The sequence below is a fragment of the Falco punctatus genome (genome assembly GCF_963210335.1).
Source record: "Falco punctatus genome assembly, chromosome: 16".
NCBI classification, from domain to species: Eukaryota; Metazoa; Chordata; class Aves; order Falconiformes; family Falconidae; genus Falco; species Falco punctatus.
This window is the reverse complement of record NC_137596.1, coordinates 416,959-436,728: the sequence shown is the minus strand read 5'-3', so window position 1 is coordinate 436,728 and position 19,770 is coordinate 416,959. Positions and strand designations below refer to the sequence as shown.

At 57.1% G+C, this 19,770-nt stretch overlaps 1 protein-coding gene across 2 annotated transcripts in view; it reads left to right on the top strand.

The window, feature by feature from the left end:
- The first annotated feature begins 9,044 nt into the window (after positions 1-9,044).
- Positions 9,045-19,770, top strand: part of ZBTB16 (zinc finger and BTB domain containing 16) — a 66,051-nt gene continuing 55,325 nt past the window's right edge. Inside the window, exons 1-2 of one of the 2 annotated variants that reach the window (XM_080366915.1) lie at positions 9,045-9,187; positions 11,639-12,973. In XM_080366915.1, coding sequence (XP_080223041.1) covers positions 11,709-12,973 — 1,265 coding nt within the window. In that variant the 5' untranslated portion in view covers positions 9,045-9,187; positions 11,639-11,708. Of the gene's footprint in view, positions 9,188-11,634; positions 12,974-19,770 lie in introns of both variants that reach the window. The other variant, XM_080366914.1, reaches the window with a different exon arrangement.

Here is a 19,770-nt window from a genome sequence, read left to right as displayed (position 1 = left end):
GTCCTGTGAGTCTTTACACAGCTAACCACAGCGCATGGTGTCAGCTTCATAATTCCCCTGCCGATGGTTGTGTGGGTTGAGGACTGGGGGACACAGTGTTCTCCTGCCAAGAGCAGCCAGTGATGAGGCCGGAGCAGTTTGGTGCTTCAGGATGTAGGGCAGGATGCTCTCAGATAATTACCATGGCGATGACCACTTCAAAAAAAGCCTTCGATGTACAGAATAACTGCTCTTCCCGTGGGTGGCAGCAGAAGTCAGAGCACTCGCCCCAGCGATGGGCTCGGTCTGTACCACAGCTTTGCCGTGCAGCCAGTCTGGTGGTGCATGCTCCAGAGCTGCCCATGTCCTGCTGGAAACACTCCCTGGGGAGGGATGCGATGAGGAGCGGTAGGACTGCAAAACTCACAGGCTTTAAAGCCAGCGAGGATTATTTCTCATTACCTCAGCTGAACTCTTAAGAAACACCGGTGAAGTGTTTCACCTGCCAGTTAACACAGCACCACTTCATGTCTGAAATAAAGCCGTTTCTTTGGGGAGCCTATGAGCTTTGTTTTTTATTGCAGCTGATGGTGTGCAGCACTGTAAGCAAAACCAGACCCTGGGAACAGAAGTGCTCAATCAGAGAATGAGTGTGTCCGAAGATCAGGCCCCAGAGCTGGGCGTGGTGAGTGCTTGAGACCTGCACTGCTACCCTTGAAGAAAATGCTTGAGGTCAGGCTTTTCTCACCTGGAAAAAACTGTATTTAAGCAAGCCCCTTCACTCAGCACCACTATATGGCATCCATCGATGAGCTGGCTGGGAGTTAAACCACCTTTTCTGTATCCTGTTACCAAAACCATGAGCCATTCCTGTGCCCCTGGCAGCTGAGCTGCCACTGGGGTTAAGCTCTGCCCCCGACCCCGGCAGTTGCTTCAACATTCCCCCCTTGCTGGCCTCGGTGCCCCTCTTCAGCGGCTGCACGTTGCGCTTCCATTCAGCACCTTGGTCCCATTGCTGCTGCGTGATAGGCCCTGTGCATCACCCGTGGGCTGTTGGGAAGCATTTATAATGAGCGAGGTACCCATGGGGAGAAAGATGCCCAGCTTGTTTGCTGCGGGGGTATGGGTCCTGCAGCCTCTGAGGGGGCTAACAGCAGTGGAAGTGTTGCCTCCCTGAGGTGGGGGAAACGGTAGAAAATGAGCTGTTAATGCTGAGGGATCCTCTCGGATGCTCAGAACTCGATGTGCTTTTAGGACTTTTCAGTATTTTTTTTTTCCTTATTCCAGTTCATCCTCCTTTGAGATAATTACTTTTTTCATGAGAGTTTCGTTCGGGGTTCAGATACCTTGAAGGGATATGTCCAAAATGTGTCCCTTCAAAAGCCTCTGGGGCTGGAATTCGCCCCACCACCCCACTCCCCCCCACCCCCCAAAAAAAAAAAAAATCCTCTTTGCTTTGTGAATCTGGGAGCGTGCTCCCTACCCGCCCCCCTGTCCATTTGCACAGCACCAAGGGCCCACAGCAATCTGGTGATGCTGTGTCCATTTCTGTAGGAAGATCGGTGATGCAAATGCTCCAACATTGAGTGTGGAATGGCAAGCTTTTTTCAAATGGCAGCAAGAAATGGTGTTCTGGTCCATTTGTGGTGGGATTGGTCTCTCCCAGGCTAAGGATGAAGTATCTGGAGCAGCAGAAGTGGTGGAGGAGAGGGACATGCTGGTGAGAAACAGTGGGCTGGGCTTCAAAAGGGGCTTTGTGCCTTGAGAGGAGTTGGGGGCAGTTTGGGCAGCAGCCTCCCACCTGGTGAGAGCCATGTCAGCTGCCTGCCTCCCCCTGCCTGCATCCCCAGCCGCTCACAGAAGCACATGTGAACCTCTGGCCCTGGGCAGATAGGTCTTATCCAGGCGCAGCTCTGCAGGAGTGTTTACTTTCATTCCTGGGAAGCCGATCGAGCCGTTCCAGTAGGGAATCTGGCATAGACGAAGGTGGACTGTGCCAAGCTCCTTCTGGCATGAACGTTGCGTGGTCCAAGGGCACAGAAGCTCCTTCACGCTGGCCTCCCTGTGATGACCCCATCGTGCAGCTGGGCTGCTGAGCCCACGTCCGTGGGATTTTCCAGTGATGGACGTCGTGTCTGAGCTGAAACACACAGATTTCTCCCGACCTTTGCCAGGGATTCATAACTATCTCCCCTGAAAAGGGCGTTTGCAAGCTGTCTTGCCACACGAATGTTATCTGAGGTTTCAGTCACTTAGGAATCTGTGACTAGATAAGATACCAGGGGTTTATTGTATCTTCTGGCAATTATTAAGAAAATAAAATCAGTTAATATCTAACCTTGAACCTAGACTGTAATGTTTGGCTTCTGACTTTATTCCAACTCTCTCATACATTCTGGAATTGTACAGTTTAGAGGGGTGATAGGAGTGATGAAAAAGATGAAAAGGAATTTAAACAGAGACCAAAATACCTTCATTATGCAGCTAGATCATCTTAGAAACACAATCTGTATGATGTGTGATTCAGCCACTAGATTATTTTTTTTCCTGGTGCAAGAAAGGGAAGAAGGAGGAGCGCCTGTTGGCAGAAGTTTCCCCAGCTGTGAAGGCATTTTGTGTGAATGCTTAATGCACAGACATGTGAAGGGAAGGCAAGGGATGGGGGGAAAAGTCTTCCACAAGTGTGGGCTTTTGTTTGCACTGTCAAAGACGGTAATGCCTTTTCTGTGCGTGCACACACAGAGCCACATATCTCTCTCTCTCCCTTTGGAAAGGGGATGAGATGACTCATGCAACTGGAAATGGGACATGGAGCTTTGCCCTTGCTAGCCAGGAAAGATGAAATTAGGGGTAAAGGTGTCTGCTCGGTGACTGACATGTGGGATTTGGCTCACTCCCTCCAGTAAGTGAACTTGGGTATCACAAGGGCATGAAACCCAGCTGCCTTCAACGGGATGGCTGACACTGCCTGCGGTTCTGAGTGACTTCCAGAGTTTTAAACTCTGAAGCCATTCAGGGGCTCTTGAAAACTGTCTTGTTTACAGGCAGGAAGAGGTTTAAGCAATATGTTAATGGTATATTAATCTTGCAATCAGAAAAGCATGCAATGGGTATTTAACTTGCCTGGAATTCTTGTTAGCATCTACCCTTGTGTATGATCCTTCTGGAGAAGGAATGTGCCTCTCGGAGGGGGCTCCCAGGTGGAGGTGTGGCCCTGCGCCCCGCTCCTGGGGGACCACCAGCAGCAATGATGCCTTGCCGTGCTGAAACCAGCTCTTTCCCCAGCACTGTGTGAATCCCGAGAACCAAAACCCAAAAGGGGATCAGGGAGGCAGAGGCAAAGCAGGCTGAAACTCGGAAGTGACTCTTAGAGCATCCCCTGTTTTGTTGAGCCCCTCAGAAATGCTTTGCTGAGGCCCCAGTATAGAGTCTGCTCTATTTAAAAGGTGGGATTTTTTTTTTTCCAGGATGAACTTTACTGAACATGCGTGAAGCCCCCTTAGTGCTGTACAGTTGGGGCTGACATTTAAAGCCTTGGCACATCTCTTTTTCTTGTCCTGTGAGGATGTCAAATATTTTAGGTTAAGAGAAGGGGAAAAGAGGAAAAATAATTACACAGTAAATTAAATAAAGATGCCCCCCCCCCCCCCCCCCCCCGCTTATTAGGACTTCAAAAGTTGCTGCCTCTGGCTTGAGCTCTCTTGAATAAGTACAAAGGGTAACGCTAAAAATAGGTACTGTACAAATGATTAGGTCATAGCCTGCTAGAGGGAGACATTTTTATTTAATTACCAACCCGGCAGCGCGTTGCTGGGGGGGAATACATAAACACGGCAGCTCAAAGCCCGGCTGTAAAGTTTCTGCTCCTTCGCTGACTCACTGTGGCTAAATTCCCTTTTGTGTGGGGGATTTAGGGGAGGAATGTGGGGAGGCTGGCCTGAGCTGCCACCCTCCTGAGTCACAGCTCACACTCACCCTCCCAGCCTTCGAAGGCTCAGGGCCCTTAAGCTGCTAATTAGCCTCATTGTCTTAGGGGCTGCGCAGCATCTATAACCTGGACAAAAGGGGAGGAAGGGAGGGACATGCTCCTGGAAATGCTCAAGCGGCGTAGCTCTCCTTTCACCCACGTTTTTGCATCTCAACCCGTCCCTCTCGAGTCCAGGAGGGATGCTAATCCACTCCTTTGATGTAACGGCATCGATTTGGCCGCCACCACAGCGCAGACCTACGGCTGTGAGCCGCTGCCTGGATGAGCCAAGTTGTAACTTAGAGCGGCACTTACAAGCAGAAATGTCGCGCCATAAGGATTTTAGTGTCCCCCATTTGTTGTTCGGGTGCAATATCCCTTAAAGGAGCCTAGCTTTAAACAAAAAAGCAGAGGAAAGGGAGGGCGTTCCAGGCCGGGAAGCTGCCAGTCGTGCGCAGACGCACGCGTGAGCAGCCCCGCTCAGCCCGGCAGAGCCGCGCAGATGTGCGTGGTGACACACCAGGCTGCTCAGGTCACGAGGTGGGTGATGCAGTTATCCTCGTAGCCACTACCATGCCTTTGTCGCATGCTGGAGCGTGGGCCGGATCGCACCCCTTGTTGAGCCAGTGCTGGTAGGTTGAAGGGAAAAGGTAGGCGTGTGGGGAAGGGCGGACAAGGGTTTGTGCAGTGCACTTGCCCCGGGACGGTCCACACGCATCTAGTTGGCCTCATCTGAATTGCTAGACTTCATGTGTTCACCTTTCCCACGATGGAAGGAGTGCTCCTACGTGGCTGCGCTGCGTTTGGTTACAGCTGTGCTCCTGCAGCGGTTTACTTTGGCCTCGACTGCAAGGCGGATAACTTGCAGAAAAGAGCAAAGCCGTGCTTCTTGCATCCCGCCACCCTGCACTGCAGCCCCCGACCCAGCTGCATCCTCGGAGCGACTCTCAGGTTCCCTTTGTGCGGCGAGCGGGGCACAATAAAGGGCCTGTTCCCAACTCCTCTGCTCCTCTGTGCCGCCACAATGTGCTCGGGTCCGGTATCCGCATGGCTCAGATGGACCCTGGTGCTAATCAATGGCTTTCACAGGAAGCTTAACGCGCCGTGGCTGCATGCTGAGCAGCCTTCCAGGGGCCTGCCGTGGCTTTCTTCCCTCCCCCTTAACAAACAGCTTTGTGCGTTTAGGGTTGGGGTTTTTTGTAAATAAAGTCTAACACATTTAATCATCTTTTCATAAGCTGTCAGCTTGCCGCATGCGAAAGTAGAGCACTGCGTGCTCTACCCTGTCTCCGAGCAGCAAAGCCACCGTGCCTGGCAAAATCCTGCTCTGGTGCATGCACGAGAGAGCTTGGAGGCTGTGGACTTCTCTCAAAGTCTGGAGTGATACCAAGAATCAGTTTTTAAAAGTCACGGATTTTTGATTTAAGATAAAACTTTGCAGAAAATCCTTGTTCCCATTGTTCCCATGTTTCATAACTTGGCTCCGCACAGCAAGACTGGAAAACCCTCCAGATACACCAAAAGCAGAGTGGAGGTGGTCGTAGGAAAATGCACGCAGGAAGGCTCCTGTCCCTTCACCCTGTGTACGGCTTGGGCGTGCGCCAGCCAGTTCTCCAAAGTGATGGGGAGAAGGGGTCCAGGGGTCAGAGCCAGGGTGGGCACAGCAAGCTGGAGAAACCGGGGGCACTTCATTGCACCCCTCACTGGGGTGGAAAGCAGAGAATGATGAGCCTAAGGTCACTGGAGGAGTGCAGGTGGTGGAAAAGGGCATGGACGCAGGGAGAGGGAAGGGAGCAGCTGCCCGTGTGTGGGTTTTCGGGGTGATGGAGAGGAGGTAGCCGGGGTGTGTGTGTGTTGTCCTCCTGCCCTCCTGTGCACACAGGGTGGGTGATGCTGGGGCACCTCCTTGCTGAAGCTGTCTCCTGCAGTGTTTTTTTGTGGGCTACGCATCCTGAAGAAGAACTTCCCTTCTTACTGTAATTTTTGAGACCTTCCTGGTTTCTTCTCCCATTCCTCTCCATGCACCTGGCCAAGTCCGGGAGGGGCAGCCTGAGGCTGCCCTTGCCATCATCCCCTGGAATACTTCCAGGCCATTACTTTGCCCTGCCTGTGCTTCATGGAGCCACTCTTCCTGCAGACCTGCTGACATTTGCTGGGCTATTTCTGTTGAGAACGAGAGCGTTTGTGTCTCCCTGTCCAAAATAAATGAAGGGCTGGGGGCTCTAAGTGGATCTTGAAGGGATCCCTAGGTTTCCCGGGAAGGATGCCTGTGGGAAGGGTCCTTTCCCAGGAAGACCTTCCCAAGCGACCAGGGACGTCTCATGAGTTTAATGCTGGAGGTTAATAATAATCGCACCAGGCAGCACATCATTGCCCCCGTATCTGGTTGAGAGATTTACAACTGAAACTCGTGGCGGAGGAAGAAATTGCCTCAATCACTTGGAGTAATGGCACATGGAGAGGCACTTGGGCGTGACTGCTATTTAACACGGGAGCCCAGCTTGGCTTCATTTAACGTGCTGGTTCCTTTCTAATAAACACGTTACACTACAAGGTGGGGATTAAGATCAGAAAAGTAAATAAATTGGAAACTGATGGGGAGAGATGGGAGGGAAATGGAAGGTACTGGGGGAGAGTGATGAATGACTAACTCCCGTGCCAGGGTGTGGGGAAACGACCCTGAAGGCCATGGCTGTGGCTTCCGAGCATCGGTTCGGCATCTCCATGGGCTTCACCCTGGGGGGTGCCGGTGCTGGGCAGCCCTGCCACTGCCCCTGCTCTGCCAGGTACCTCCCCACGGGGCTGCCAGGCCGGCAGCGTGCCTGCAGCTCTGACGCCTGAACCTGGGAGATGGTTTTCCCTCCCTTCTCAGGGGCACTGAGGCAAGTCGCTACTTCGGCTTCTTCTCTTTGGCTTGCAAATGCGTCCAGATCAGTTCTTTCCGTTCTGGATCGAGGCACCCAATGTAAGCAAGGTCACAGGTGCCCTGGCCAAGACTTTGCAGGGAAGAGTTTGTGCTTCTTTAGTATTTCCCCCATGCAGCATTGGCGGGGGGAAACGGAGTTGATGCTCAAGGTCACGGATGAGGATTTTTGGCTTTTTCCCATTCTATGCATGTTATGATCGCTCTGCCACTCTTGCCAGCCAGAAGTCCTACAGCTCTGTGTGCACACAGGCATGCAGAGGACTGCAAGAGTTTGGGAGGAAAGGGGGCTCGAGTAGGGGCAGAACTGGGTGGGGAGAAAGACCTCCACGGTGCTTTGGTGCAGCCCGCTGGGAAACAGAAGGGGGTGAGGGAAGTAGTCCCTGAGTGACGAGGCATCCCTTTGGTTTTGTCTGAGAGACGTGGCTCGTGGGAAGATGCTCTGGCCAGAGTTGTCTAACCAGCTCTTCCATCTTGTTTTGCCTCTAAAAGCAAAACCACCTTCAAATCGAAAGCCTCTGCTGCCCACGGGGGTCTCCAAAAGCACCAGCACGTTCAGCCTGCGACACCAGCATGGAGTGAGTCTGGGGAGGGATTTGGGCATGCCACGTTTCCTGGCTCAGGGTCGACAGGCCAGTCAGTACCTTTTGGGAAAGGCAGCTGCGGGAAGTCAGTCTATTAAACAACTCAGTAGCTTTTACTATATGTGTTAGAGGAGCAACAAAAAGTGCAACGCACCAGTTGACGGGAAGGACTGGGGGGTTAATTTTCAGGATGCTGCCTGGGAATTTAGCCGTGGGATTTCCATTATTGCTAATGGGACTCATGCAGCTTAATTTCATGCGAGCTACACTAAAAACATACCCCTAACTGTCTGCAAAATTTCAGTCCTGAAATCAAGCCTTTTAAAAGTTAGAGGAGGGTAAACAAACACCTGAAACCACACTGTCTCACTGCTTCCCCCCCCACCTCTTTGGTCGTTCAGATCTAAAAGTCTAGCAGGGGGAGGAATGCGAGTTTCAGGCAATCGGGGGAAAAAACGTACCGCAGGCACATTGGGCTGCCTGCACTCCCCGCTTTCACCAATTAAAATGGCAGAGTTATAACCCCTGAAAAAATAGGGGTAGCTGATGCCTTACTCTTAAGTATACTACCGCGAACACGGCATTATCATACTCGTCTAATAACCCAAGCAGCACCGCCTTTCATTGCGAGGCCTCCGTTATTAGGCTGTTCTCGTTAAACGACTGCTATCATCTGGTCCCAAAGTACATTAAATCCCATTATAATTATAAACACACTTCCCCATAACGTTCTCCTTAGATTACATTTGCGCTGCTTTACCCCAAGGGTATCTTTGTACTAATACCGTCCGTATTTGTTGTTTTAACTGACGACGCCGGGCCCTGCGCTGGCTGTGGTGTGCAAGGAGGGAAGGAGAGGTCTGCGCGGCTGCTGCCTGGCCGTCCCCCGGGGATGACATGGGTGTCCCGACATGCTGAGCACGGGTACCACTGAGGTGCCGGAGTGCACAGGTAGTTGCAGCTGAGGATGCTGGGCACCCTCAGGACGAGGGGAGCAGCGTGCTCAGCTGAGGATGCTGGGCACCCTCAGGATGAGGGGAACAGCGTGCTTGGCACGGGGTGCCGCGTGGCCCACGCTCCACCGTTGCCTTTTTTCTGTGGCTGTCAGTGACCGAGCTGCTGGCATCGCTGCGCTGGCCCCCGTCACCCACCCTGGGGCGCAGGGACCCCTGCACGGGTGGTGCCAGCATGGGCTGTGGCGGCTTCATGGGGGCAATGCGTGCTCGGCGAGCCACCGCCACCCGCCGCCCGCCTTGAGTTTGGGCTTTTCAGGTGAATTTTCCCTTCTCCTCCTCCAGCCGGGGGCTCGGTCCCGCGGTGCGGAGGGCGTTAAGGCGGGGGTCCCCCCCGGGGGCCGCCGCGCACACGCACAGGGACACGGCGGTGGCTTTGTCTCGGTGGGGTGCGGGGCCCGCGCTGTCCCTCGGTGCCGGCCCCCCCCCGGTGCCGCCCCCCCCGCGGCGCCCGGCTCCTCCATGTTTGCTGCCGGCAGCGCTGTCCAGCCGCCGGCGGGGCCCGCCGGGCGCCCCGCAAGGTGCCGGGGCGGGGCCGGGGGGGGGCGCCCGCGCTCAGGCTGGCGCGGGCGGCGGCGGCGGGGGGGCGCGGGGGGCGCCTGACGTGGGCGCGGGGCGGCCCGTGGGCCGGCGCCGCGGTGATTTGCTGCGCGGCGCGGCGAGCGGCGGCGGCGGCGATGAGAGCGGGCAGTGCGAACTGCCGGAGCAGCCGCCGGCCGCCGTGAGTGCGGGCGGGGGGGGCGCGGGGGGGGGCTGCGACGGGCCCCCTCCCCACCCACCCGTAACCACCACCTCGCCCCGGGTCCCCCCCGTCCCGGCCCGCCGGGCCGGGAGCTGCGCCGGCTCCCGCCGTGCACCTGATGGGGCTGCGCTGCCCGACGGAGCCCCGCGGGCGGGACGGGAGCGGGACCGGGAGCGGGAGGCGGCGGCGGGGGAGGGGGACGCGCCCCCTTCCCCGGGCGGCAGCGGCGGGGACGCCACTTCGGCGCAGAAACTTTTCGGCGAGTCGCCGCCGGGCTGCGGGCTAACCTCCCCCTTCTCTCCACACCTCGCCCCCCCTTTCTCTCCCTTCTCCCCCCCCCTTTCTCCCCCCCCCCTTTCTCCCCCCCCCCTTTCTCCCCCCCCCCTTTCTCCCCCCCCCCTTTCTCCCCCCCCCCTTTCTCCCCCCCCCCTTTCTCCCCCCCCCCTTTCTCCCCCCCCCCTTTCTCCCCCCCCCCTTTCTCCCCCCCCCTTTCTCCCCCCCCCTTTCTCCCCCCCCCTTTCTCCCCCACCCCTTTCTCCCCACCCCCTTTCTCCCCCACCCCTTTCTCCCCCCCCTTTCTCTCCCCCTTCTCCCCCCCTTTCTCTCCCCCCTTCTCCCCCCCCTTTCTCTCCCCCTTCTCCCCCCCTTTCTCTCCCCCCTTCTCCCCCCCTTTCTCTCCCCCTTCTCCCCCCCTTTCTCTCCCCCCTTCTCCCCCCCCTTTCTCTCCCCCTTCTCCCCCTCTTTCTCTCCCCCTTCTCCCCCTCTTTCTCTCCCCCTTCTCCCCCTCTTTCTCTCCCCCTTCTCCCCCTCTTTCTCTCCCCCTTCTCCCCCTCTTTCTCTCCCCCTTCTCCCCCTCTTTCTCTCCCCCCTTCTCCCCCCCTTTCTCTCCCCCCTTCTCCCCCCCTTTCTCTCCCCCCTTTCTCTCCCCCCTTCTCCCCCCTTCTCCCCCCTTCTCCCCCCTTCTCCCCCCTTCTCCCCCCTTCTCCCCCCTTCTCCCCCCTTCTCCCCCCTTCTCCCCCCTTCTCCCCCCTTCTCCCCCCTTCTCCCCCCTTCTCCCCCCTTCTCCCCCCTTCTCCCCCCTTCTCCCCCCTTCTCCCCCCTTCTCCCCCCTTCTCCCCCCTTCTCCCCCCTTCTCCCCCCTTCTCCCCCCTTCTCCCCCCTTCTCCCCCCTTCTCCCCCCTTCTCCCCCCTTCTCCCCCCCTTTCTCTCCCCCCCTTTCTCTCCCCCCCTTTCTCTCCCCCCCTTTCTCTCCCCCCCTTTCTCTCCCCCCCTTTCTCTCCCCCCCTTTCTCTCCCCCCCTTTCTCTCCCCCCCTTTCTCTCCCCCCCTTTCTCTCCCCCCCTTTCTCTCCCCCCTTCTCTCCCCCCTTCTCTCCCCCCTTCTCTCCCCCCTTCTCTCCCCCCTTCTCTCCCCCCTTCTCTCCCCCCTTCTCTCCCCCCTTCTCTCCCCCCTTCTCTCCCCCCTTCTCTCCCCCCTTCTCTCCCCCCTTCTCTCCCCCCTTCTCTCCCCCCTTCTCTCCCCCCTTCTCTCCCCCCTTCTCTCCCCCCTTCTCTCCCCCCTTCTCTCCCCCCTTCTCTCCCCCCTTCTCTCCCCCCTTCTCTCCCCCTCTTTCTCTCCCCCTCTTTCTCTCCCCCCTTTCTCTCCCCCCTTTCTCCCCCCCCTTTCTCCCCCCCCTTTCTCCCCCCCCTTTCTCCCCCCCCTTTCTCCCCCCCCTTTCTCCCCCCCCTTTCTCCCCCCCCTTTCTCCCCCCCCTTTCTCCCCCCCCTTTCTCCCCCCCCTTTCTCCCCCCCCTTTCTCCCCCCCCTTTCTCCCCCCCCTTTCTCCCCCCCCTTTCTCCCCCCCCTTTCTCCCCCCCCTTTCTCCCCCCCCTTTCTCCCCCCCCTTTCTCCCCCCCCTTTCTCCCCCCCCTTTCTCCCCCCCCTTTCTCCCCCCCCTTTCTCCCCCCCCTTTCTCCCCCCCCTTTCTCCCCCCCCTTTCTCCCCCCCCTTTCTCCCCCCCCTTTCTCCCCCCCCTTTCTCCCCCCCCTTTCTCCCCCCCCTTTCTCCCCCCCCTTTCTCCCCCCCCTTTCTCCCCCCCCTTTCTCCCCCCCCTTTCTCTTCCCCCTTCTCCCCCCCCTTCTCTCCCCCCTTCTCCCCCCCCTTTCTCTCCCCCCTTTCTCTCCCCCCTTCTCCCCCCCCTTTCTCTCCCCCCTTCTCCCCCCCCTTTCTCTCCCCCCTTCTCCCCCCCCTTTCTCTCCCCCCTTCTCCCCCCCCTTTCTCTCTCTCCCTTCTCCCCCCCCTTTCTCTCTCTCCCTTCTCCCCCCCCTTTCTCTCTCTCCCTTCTCCCCCCCCTTTCTCTCTCTCCCTTCTCCCCCCCCTTTCTCTCTCTCCCTTCTCCCCCCCCCACTCCTCTCCGCTCCTCTCCCCACTCCGCCTTTTGTTTTCGCAGATAGTCGGCACACAAAGCTAGTCCCAGATTTGAGCGACGGCGAGGCACCCTGATGAGTGAGCCTCAGGAGCGCAATGGATTTGACTAAGATGGGCATGATCCAGCTGCAGAACCCCTGCCACCCCACCGGGCTGCTGCACAAAGCCAACCAGATGCGCCTGGCGGGGACACTGTGCGACGTGGTCATCATGGTGGACAGCCAGGAGTTCCATGCTCACCGGACAGTGCTGGCCTGCACCAGCAAGATGTTTGAGATCCTCTTCCACCGCAACAGCCAGCATTATACCCTGGACTTCCTCTCGCCAAAGACGTTCCAGCAGATCCTGGAGTACGCATACACCGCCACACTGCAGGCCAAGGTCGAAGACTTGGATGACCTGCTCTACGCCGCCGAGATCTTGGAAATTGAGTACCTGGAGGAGCAGTGCCTGAAGATCCTGGAGACCATCCAGGCCTCTGAGGACAACGATGCCGAGGTCACCATGGCCGATGGAGGCACTGCTGCTGCCACCGAGGAAGAGGAGGAGAGGAAGTCAAGGTACATCAAGGGCCTCTTCGTCTCCAAGCCTGCTGGCGAGGAGAGCGGCTACACTGGTACAGCTGGCCAGAGCCTGCCAGCGGCCCCGGCGGAACAGAGCGCCTCCGCTTCCTTTGGCCCCCTCTCCGCCATGAGCCCCACCAAGGCAGCAGTGGACAGCTTGATGACCATTGGGCAGTCGCTGCTGCAGGGCACCCTGCCGCCCACCGCCTCTGAGGACTCACGCCCTGCTGCTGCCACCCGCCGCCCCCCCAGCCTCACGGAGGTCAAAACTGAAGTGATGCAGGTGGACGAGGCTTCCAGCCATGACAGCCCTCGGATGGCCGAGCCCGGTGCCTCCAGCGGGGAGAAGCCTGATGAGAAGGGCAAGGAAGGGCCCGGCACCCCAACCCGCAGTAGTGTCATCACCAGCGCCCGTGAACTGCACTACGCCCGCGAGGAGGGTGCTGATCTGCCCGCTGAGCCCAGCCAGGGGCTGCCACTGGGGCCGGAGCCATCCGCCGCCACCCAGGGCGAGAAGCCCCTGGGCATCTACTCCCTGCTGCCCAACCACAAGACTGAGCCGGTGCTCGGCGTGCCGCCCTCCGTGGCGTCTGCCCTGCACGTGCAGCCGGCCTTGGCTGTCTCCATGGACTTCAGCGCCTACGGGGGGCTGCTGCCCCAGGGCTTCATCCAGCGGGAGCTGTTCAGCAAGCTGGGGGAGCTGGCGGCCGGCATGAAGACGGAGAGCAGGGCCCTGGGTGAGCAGTGCAGTGTGTGCGGGGCAGAGCTGCCGGACAACGAGACCCTCGAGCAGCACAGGTGAGTGTGGAAGCCGCAACGCTGCGTGCTGCACCAGCCGGGGGATTTCGGCATCTGACCAGGCGTCGCGCGTGCTGCTGCCAAGTTCCCGCCGCATACCCTGAAAGTGGGCCGTGGGGCTGCGTGCTTGGAGGGACAGCTGTTGCAACTTTCCCAGGTCTGGCAGCCATGCCAGAAGGTTCCTTCCAGCGAGCGCCGGCTGGGGAGGACAGCCTGGATGGGGCTTGGCTGTAGGTGTTTCCTGCTAGCACAAACCCCTCAGCTTTCCTTGGCCGGCAGCCGCCAAACGGCTCACAGCCACTAGCCATTGCGCTTAGGGATCTACGTGTAAAGAGACGCTGCGGGGTCAGGCAGCCCTCGCCCATCCTCTGTCCACAACCGATTCCTCCCATGCCAGCACCCAGGCACATCCGTGTGGGGTGAGGAGGTGGGGGGGGACCCCTGCACCCGGCTGCAGTGATGACATTTGGGGTCGTTGCGTGCAGTGCCTTGCCAGCCCGGTAGTTTTACACCGCTTAGCCTTTTGAAAGATTTGCACTGTGTGTGAAGTAGCGTGTAGGTCGGGCTGTGGGGTGAGCACAGGGGAGTGGTGCTGCCTCAGGGATGTGGGTTCTGGGTCAAACCTCCAGCCGCTGACATTTTGGGGCTCCCCTACTTGGGATGGGGGGTGGAATCTTTGTGCTCATGCTGAGCCCCGCAACTCGGAGACCTGCTGCGGGGTGGGAGCGTGGTGGTGGTTATCAGCACGTGACTTGGGTGCTCCCCCTGTTCTCTGCTTCTCGCTCATGGGGACCAAAGCTTGTTCCCCATTTTTGGCCAGGGAACGGAACCACGTTGGCCAGGGAACAGAACTGCACCTGAATTGGCATGGCTGGTCAGCCCCTCTGGTGCTGGGTGTGCTTCAGCGAGCGCCATGCAGCGCTGGCCCTGGTGCAGCTGCAGCCCCACAGCAGGACAGCAGCGGCCTGGCAGAAGGCAGTGCCGGCGCAGTGCCAGAGCCACTCGCATCCTCCCTGGGCTGTGCACCCCGTCAAGATTTTTTTTTAATGAATCAACAGGTTAATTAGTCCCGATGCACATAACGCGCTCCAGAGCCAGTGGCCGCGCTGGCACGCGCCTGTGGCAGGGGAGCTGGTGCTGCCGGCATGCTCTCTGCCTGCGGGGGCTGCCGCCCGCAAGCGGTGCGGGATGCACCGGCATCGGGTGCTGGAGCGGCGGCAACTCCCCACACGTTCAGCCCGCGATCGTTTCCAGTGCGGGGCGGCAGCCGCTGCTCTGGCGTTCTTGGCTCCGTCAGCGCTGGCAGCATCACCTCTTGCTCTGGCCGGTGACTCGGGGCTGCCACACAGAGCCTGCCGAGAGCAGCCCTCGCCTCTCCGAGGGCTCCCCTGGTCCTGTGCTGGGTGCATGGCCGCTTTCTGCTTTGTTCCCCGGGCTCACGAGCGGGAGAGCAGGGGCTTTGCGTTCTCCCCCCTGCCCGGAGCTGCCTCGGCGCAGCTCTTCCCTGCCAGCGCGGTGATGCAGACTGAACGTCATGGGGGGAGAGCTGCAGTGAGGCTCTGAGAAAATCTTAACGTGCCTTTCCGCCACGGTCTCCAGCATCTCCCTCTCCCCACCCGAGCCCAAGAGCGGCGACGGATGCGGTTGTGAGGGAGGGCAGTGCTTGGGCTGCTGCTCCACTGGTGGGGGATCTGTCCCGAGGCAGGGTGGGCTGGAGGGGTGGGCGGGAGGTGGGGGGGCCTGGCCCGCCTGTCCAGTGCAGCAGCCTGTATTTCACAGCACCTTTTGGGACTTGGCTTGTTTTGACAGCCATGCCGTGTCAGTAGCTTATTTATTAATTATTCACGATCCTTATCAGGAGGCTGTGTATGTGCCCTGCTCCAGTAGACTGGAGGGTCTGAGCGGAGCAGGGAGCTGAGCGCCGTCCCCTGTGAGCGAAGCCTCGCAGGCAGTTGCTTAAGCCAGCCCCAAACTCTGCTTGTCTGTTCTTGCTTTCAGGCAGATTACCTGGCGCTGGCAAACTTTGCAGGGCGAGCCAAATCCTTTGAGCCGTTTTTAAACTGATCTGTAAGACCATCCATGTTGAAAGGCATTGGGCAACAGTCCAATGAGCTTACCCCACTACCACCCCCAAAAGTCTAAATCCAAGGCTTTTTTTGTGTAGAGGGGGTCTCATGTGGCTTTTTCAGTGTTTGCTTTCTAATATGTTGTGAAAATTAACATTTTTGGGAGGATTTGTGGGATCCCATTGTATTCATGGAGCTGTTAAACAGCATCTATGCTAGATTGGGGTCTGTAACTCCCTTGCTGGAGCGGTTCTGCTGGCAGTGGCAGCTGCACCGCACCGGCTACGGGGCCCCTCTTCGCTCCAGTGCCTGACAGAGAGGTGGTCTGGGGGGATCTGCACTCAGTGCTGAGGTCCCGGCACGACCTCCCCAAGCTGGCTGACGGTGAGGGCAGGATGTGCCGAGGGCACGGTGATGACGCTCCTCGACTGGCGGCTTTCGCTGACCTCTTTCTGCTGTGCATTTGCTGCTGAGGTTTTGCTTTCTGAGCCCAAAGTGAGCGAGGAGGTGCTCAGAGCAGAGTTGCTCCCAGCTGCAGCGAGCTGGGGGCTGGCTGCCAGAGAGGGGTACCTCACCATAACACAGGATGCTTGCTGATAGCGTTGGTGCGCCGAGCCCCAGCAGGTGACGGACAGAGCCCAAGCCCATCCAGAGCCGTCACGACTCTTTCTGCGAGGAGCTGAACGAGCCAGCGTGTGCCGTGCCTGTTTACATCACACAGGCGAGCGCATACATACACATATGGTGGATGTGTTTGTTTACACACGCACACATGCCTATATCAGTATAAATATATATGTTTATACTCTCAGAGCCTTCTGAGTGGCGTTCCCCTCTTCATCAGTGTGGGAAACGCAGGCAGGGAAAAGGAGAGCAGAGGGCCAGGCTTCAGCAGGCGCGTGGTGGGGGCCGCTTGCCCCAGGTGGTGGAGGGTGCCTGAGGGATGGCCGCCTGCCCCGGCCCGTGCAGGAGCGCAGCTCCATGGCCGCCCTCGGCCTCGTGGCAGCACCGCCTGCGCCGGGTCGTAACGCAGCCAAGCCAAGAGCACCAAGCTGTGACCTTTTGCTGGCCAAGCGGCTGCAAGCCTCGGCACTGGCTCTGATCAGGGGTTTTGAGTCTCTGAACCTGCCGGCTGCTGCGCAATCCATTTTTTTTTTTTTTCCTTTACCAAGCTTATGATTTTGACTAATTGAGTCTATATGGAGTTGGTGACTCTTTAATTTTTTTATAAAAGATTTCCTCCTAGGTTCAGCAAAGTTCAAACTTAATCTAATGTTAGTATTGATCATCACTTCTAATTGCAGACAAAAAAGCCATAGTTCAGTGGCCCTTTTTGGGCTTGTTTGTATGAAGAAAAACCTCCCGAGCTGCGATGTGAGTGCCATGCTGAGCCACTGACTGAGCCTGGAGTAATTTGTCCTCAGGAAGTTAAATACCTTAAAACTTTATAAAAGACATGGTTTCATTTTCTGAATGTCAATAGCAACAGGGAAGGCTGCAGGCGGGGATGTGATTCAATAAAGTTCATTAGCGGCACGGCCAAGCATCCAAACCCCAATGCTGCCCGGGAATTCACCCGCCGTAGCGATGCGGCTTGCTGTCAGTGTTTGTCACATGTGTCCGTGCGAGATGGAGGTGCTTGGCTGGAAAGTGAAATTGCTTCGTGGCGATGGTGTCGCCAGGCCCATGGAGCTGGCAGTGGGTGGCTGCTCCCCTTGGAGAAGTTTTGACTGAAAGGTGCCTTTCCTCACCGTCGCGTGGGGAGATGCACCTTGGGGAAAGCCTCCGTTCCCATTTTCAGGTCTGAGTTTTGCATTTTGAGGTTTCATGGCTGAGCTGTCACCTAAAAGACATGTGCTGCGGCGCAGTGTGCTAAGGGCAGCAATAAGGAGGCTTGCTTTTCCACCTTGGCTGCTGGCCAGCCACAGTACCCCAGACTGCAGTTTTGCCCTCTTCTTCTGTTTCTGAAGTGCAGAGGACCTGTAGATCTACCTGGCTGCTACCGGCAGCACCGGCATGCAGGGCCTGGCATCGGGGCTCTTGCCGGTCAGATGTGTAGGACTGGGTGTGGATGCTCCAGCTGTCCCAAAACGCCCCTGCTTGGGGAAACTGCAGCTTCCCATGGGGAACCAGGTCCTGGTTACGACGCCCGGCGATCCCCGTGATGTGTAGGCTGTTGGTCTGCTGTCTGCGTGGAGCTGCTAATGCCATGGCAAACTTTGAGTAGCCACGTAGGGAAATACTCTGGCGTTTGGCTCTTTCTTTGCCAGCCTCACCTCCATTTGTCTCCGCCTGGATTAGCTGAGCGTTGTACTACTAATGCCATTAGGCATGTTGGCACTGCTCGACATGTCACAGTGAGAAACAGATGCACTACACCATTAAAGCAATAAACGTGATAAATCGGATCCCAAGCGCTTTGTGAGATGTTATTAGTGTTAATTTTGGTACCCTGATACAGTAGTTGTTTTTTGGTTTATTTTAAGCATTGGGTAATTTATGTTCCACCGCGATCGAAACTTTAAGAAAAGGAGGAAAAACAGAAAATGAGGGGGGAGGGAAAAAAAAAAAAAAGCCAGCAGCCCCCCAAACTCTGCCCGTGATTACTTCCAGAGTCCAAAGACAACTTGGCAGCTCTTGTTTCTTGCTGATGGGCCTTATTAGCAGCACCTGGCATCATAAGGGGCTAATGGAAACCAGCATTCCCGGCTGCCTGGCCGCTGCCACACGGCGCAGGGCGGCCGGGCGAGGAAGCTCTTATTAGCTTTATGGGCAGGGGGACGTGCCCCGCTCAGGAAATGAATGTTGCAGCTAAGGTCCGCGGCGCTGACCCCGAGCGTGTAACCTGTGAGCGCCGGCAGAGACCCCGCTCAGGATGCTTGGGATTTCGGGGGCTCTCTGGTTCTTGTCATAGGCAGAGGGGGAATACGGCATGGTATGTTGCAGCCTTGAACTTTTGATTTATTCAGTGGGGGACTTAACCATTTCCATACTCTGCTCCTAGCGCAGAGGGGTGAAAGCCCCCTTTGGCTTCCGCGTTATTCCATCCGTTATTCCGCATCATTGTCATCGTGCGGGTGATGCCTTGTAAAGCAAAACTCTGATATTCCCATTGGAAAACACCAACCTAATTATTTTTTTTTTAATTTATTTCTTTTTCCCTTTACCCAGTGCATCTTACTTTTGCATCTTCTCTGCCTGACAGTGGCCGGCACTTTGGACACCTTGTGGCTCTTTGCAGGGGCGAGAGGGATGCTGCCTGCCCTCCAACCAGCATGCGTCCACCTTCCCCAGTGTTGCCCATTTCCAGGGACCGGGGAGGGTGGATCTTCGCCAGCTGATTCCCGTCAGCTTGCAGGGCTGGGACCCTTGATGCCTAAAACCTGCCCGATGGAGGACACTTGGAGTAGCTTTTTCCCAAAAGTGCACTTACTTGACGTTGCTTGCAGCAGTTCAGTAAGCTTTGCGGAGCCTTTTTGGTTCTCGTTACAACTCCTAGAGTAATGTTGGTTAAAAATGTATTTAGCAGCTGCACAGAGGCACCCTCAGAGAACCTGTGCTGTTTCAGGGGTGATGCTGTTAATTCTGTTTTTTCTTTTCCCCGTGGCACGTGGAGGTGGTGCAAAGCAGCCCGGGCACTTTGTGGCCGAGCACCCCTGCAGCCTTACCCGCTTCTATGCGATGTTGGCTCTTTAGTTACACTGGTGTGTAAATCTGTTTTCCTTGGATAGAGTAAAACGATCTGCATTTTCCTTTTTGCTCGCAATTAGCAAGATTTTTCTTTTACTTCCCACCCCCCCACACCCACCCCCCCGTCCTTGACAGCTTCAAGAGAGGCTTTAAATGAGTAATTACTAAATATTTCCCGGCAGCCAAACACGGGGCCATGGCATCTCCTGTTGCAAAAGTGAAAAATATTTCTGTTTGCAGTTAATTTTAGTGGCAGGCAGATCATGTTAACTGGGTGTAATTGCTTCCAGATATGGCAGAGGGTTTTGTGTGTTGGGATGAAGGGTCTGGTAAGTGCTCACTTCCTGTGTAAATTAGCCTATTCCATTCATTCCTCCTTGCCTGGCAGTCCTGGCTTGTGTCACTCTGCCTGCAAGGTTTTTTTTCTCCGCACCCCCCCACCCCCCCGGGTGTTAGGCAGCTCGGTGCTTTATGGTTGGTTTAGTCCTTTGCTGGGCATTGCTCTCTGCTTTACCATCACAGGCAGGCGCAGTCAGGATGCGCGGGCACCTGCATCCCACCAATGAGTGACAGGAGTCCAGTCGGTGCCTGCGGGTGCCAGCAAAATGCTGCTGCAGACGGCAGTGTCTTCACACCTCGCAGCTTTCGTTGGGCTCACCAGAGCTCAGCTGGCGTTCTGGCCCCAGCAGAGCCTGGCGCTTGCAAAGTGGCTGCATGACGGGTACCCGCTGAAACAGGGAGGGTGACGCATGGGGAAATCCAGGTGGAAGGGATTTGTGTAACGTGAGCAGCAGGGGAAGGTTTATGCATCCTTTTGAATAAACGCACACAAGGCAGGCGAATCTGCGTGTGGTTAGATGCCTTTTAATACAGGCTTACGAGCTTTCAACGTAGTCTGACATCTGCTCTTGTTCCCAGGCTCAAGCCTGGCTGCGGGGAGCTGCGGGGGGCCTGCCGTGGCATTGCGAGCATTGGGTGATCTTTGCCCAGGCTGAAGCGCGCCTGAAACGCTTGGTATAATTTTTGAACGCGGGTTTGTAC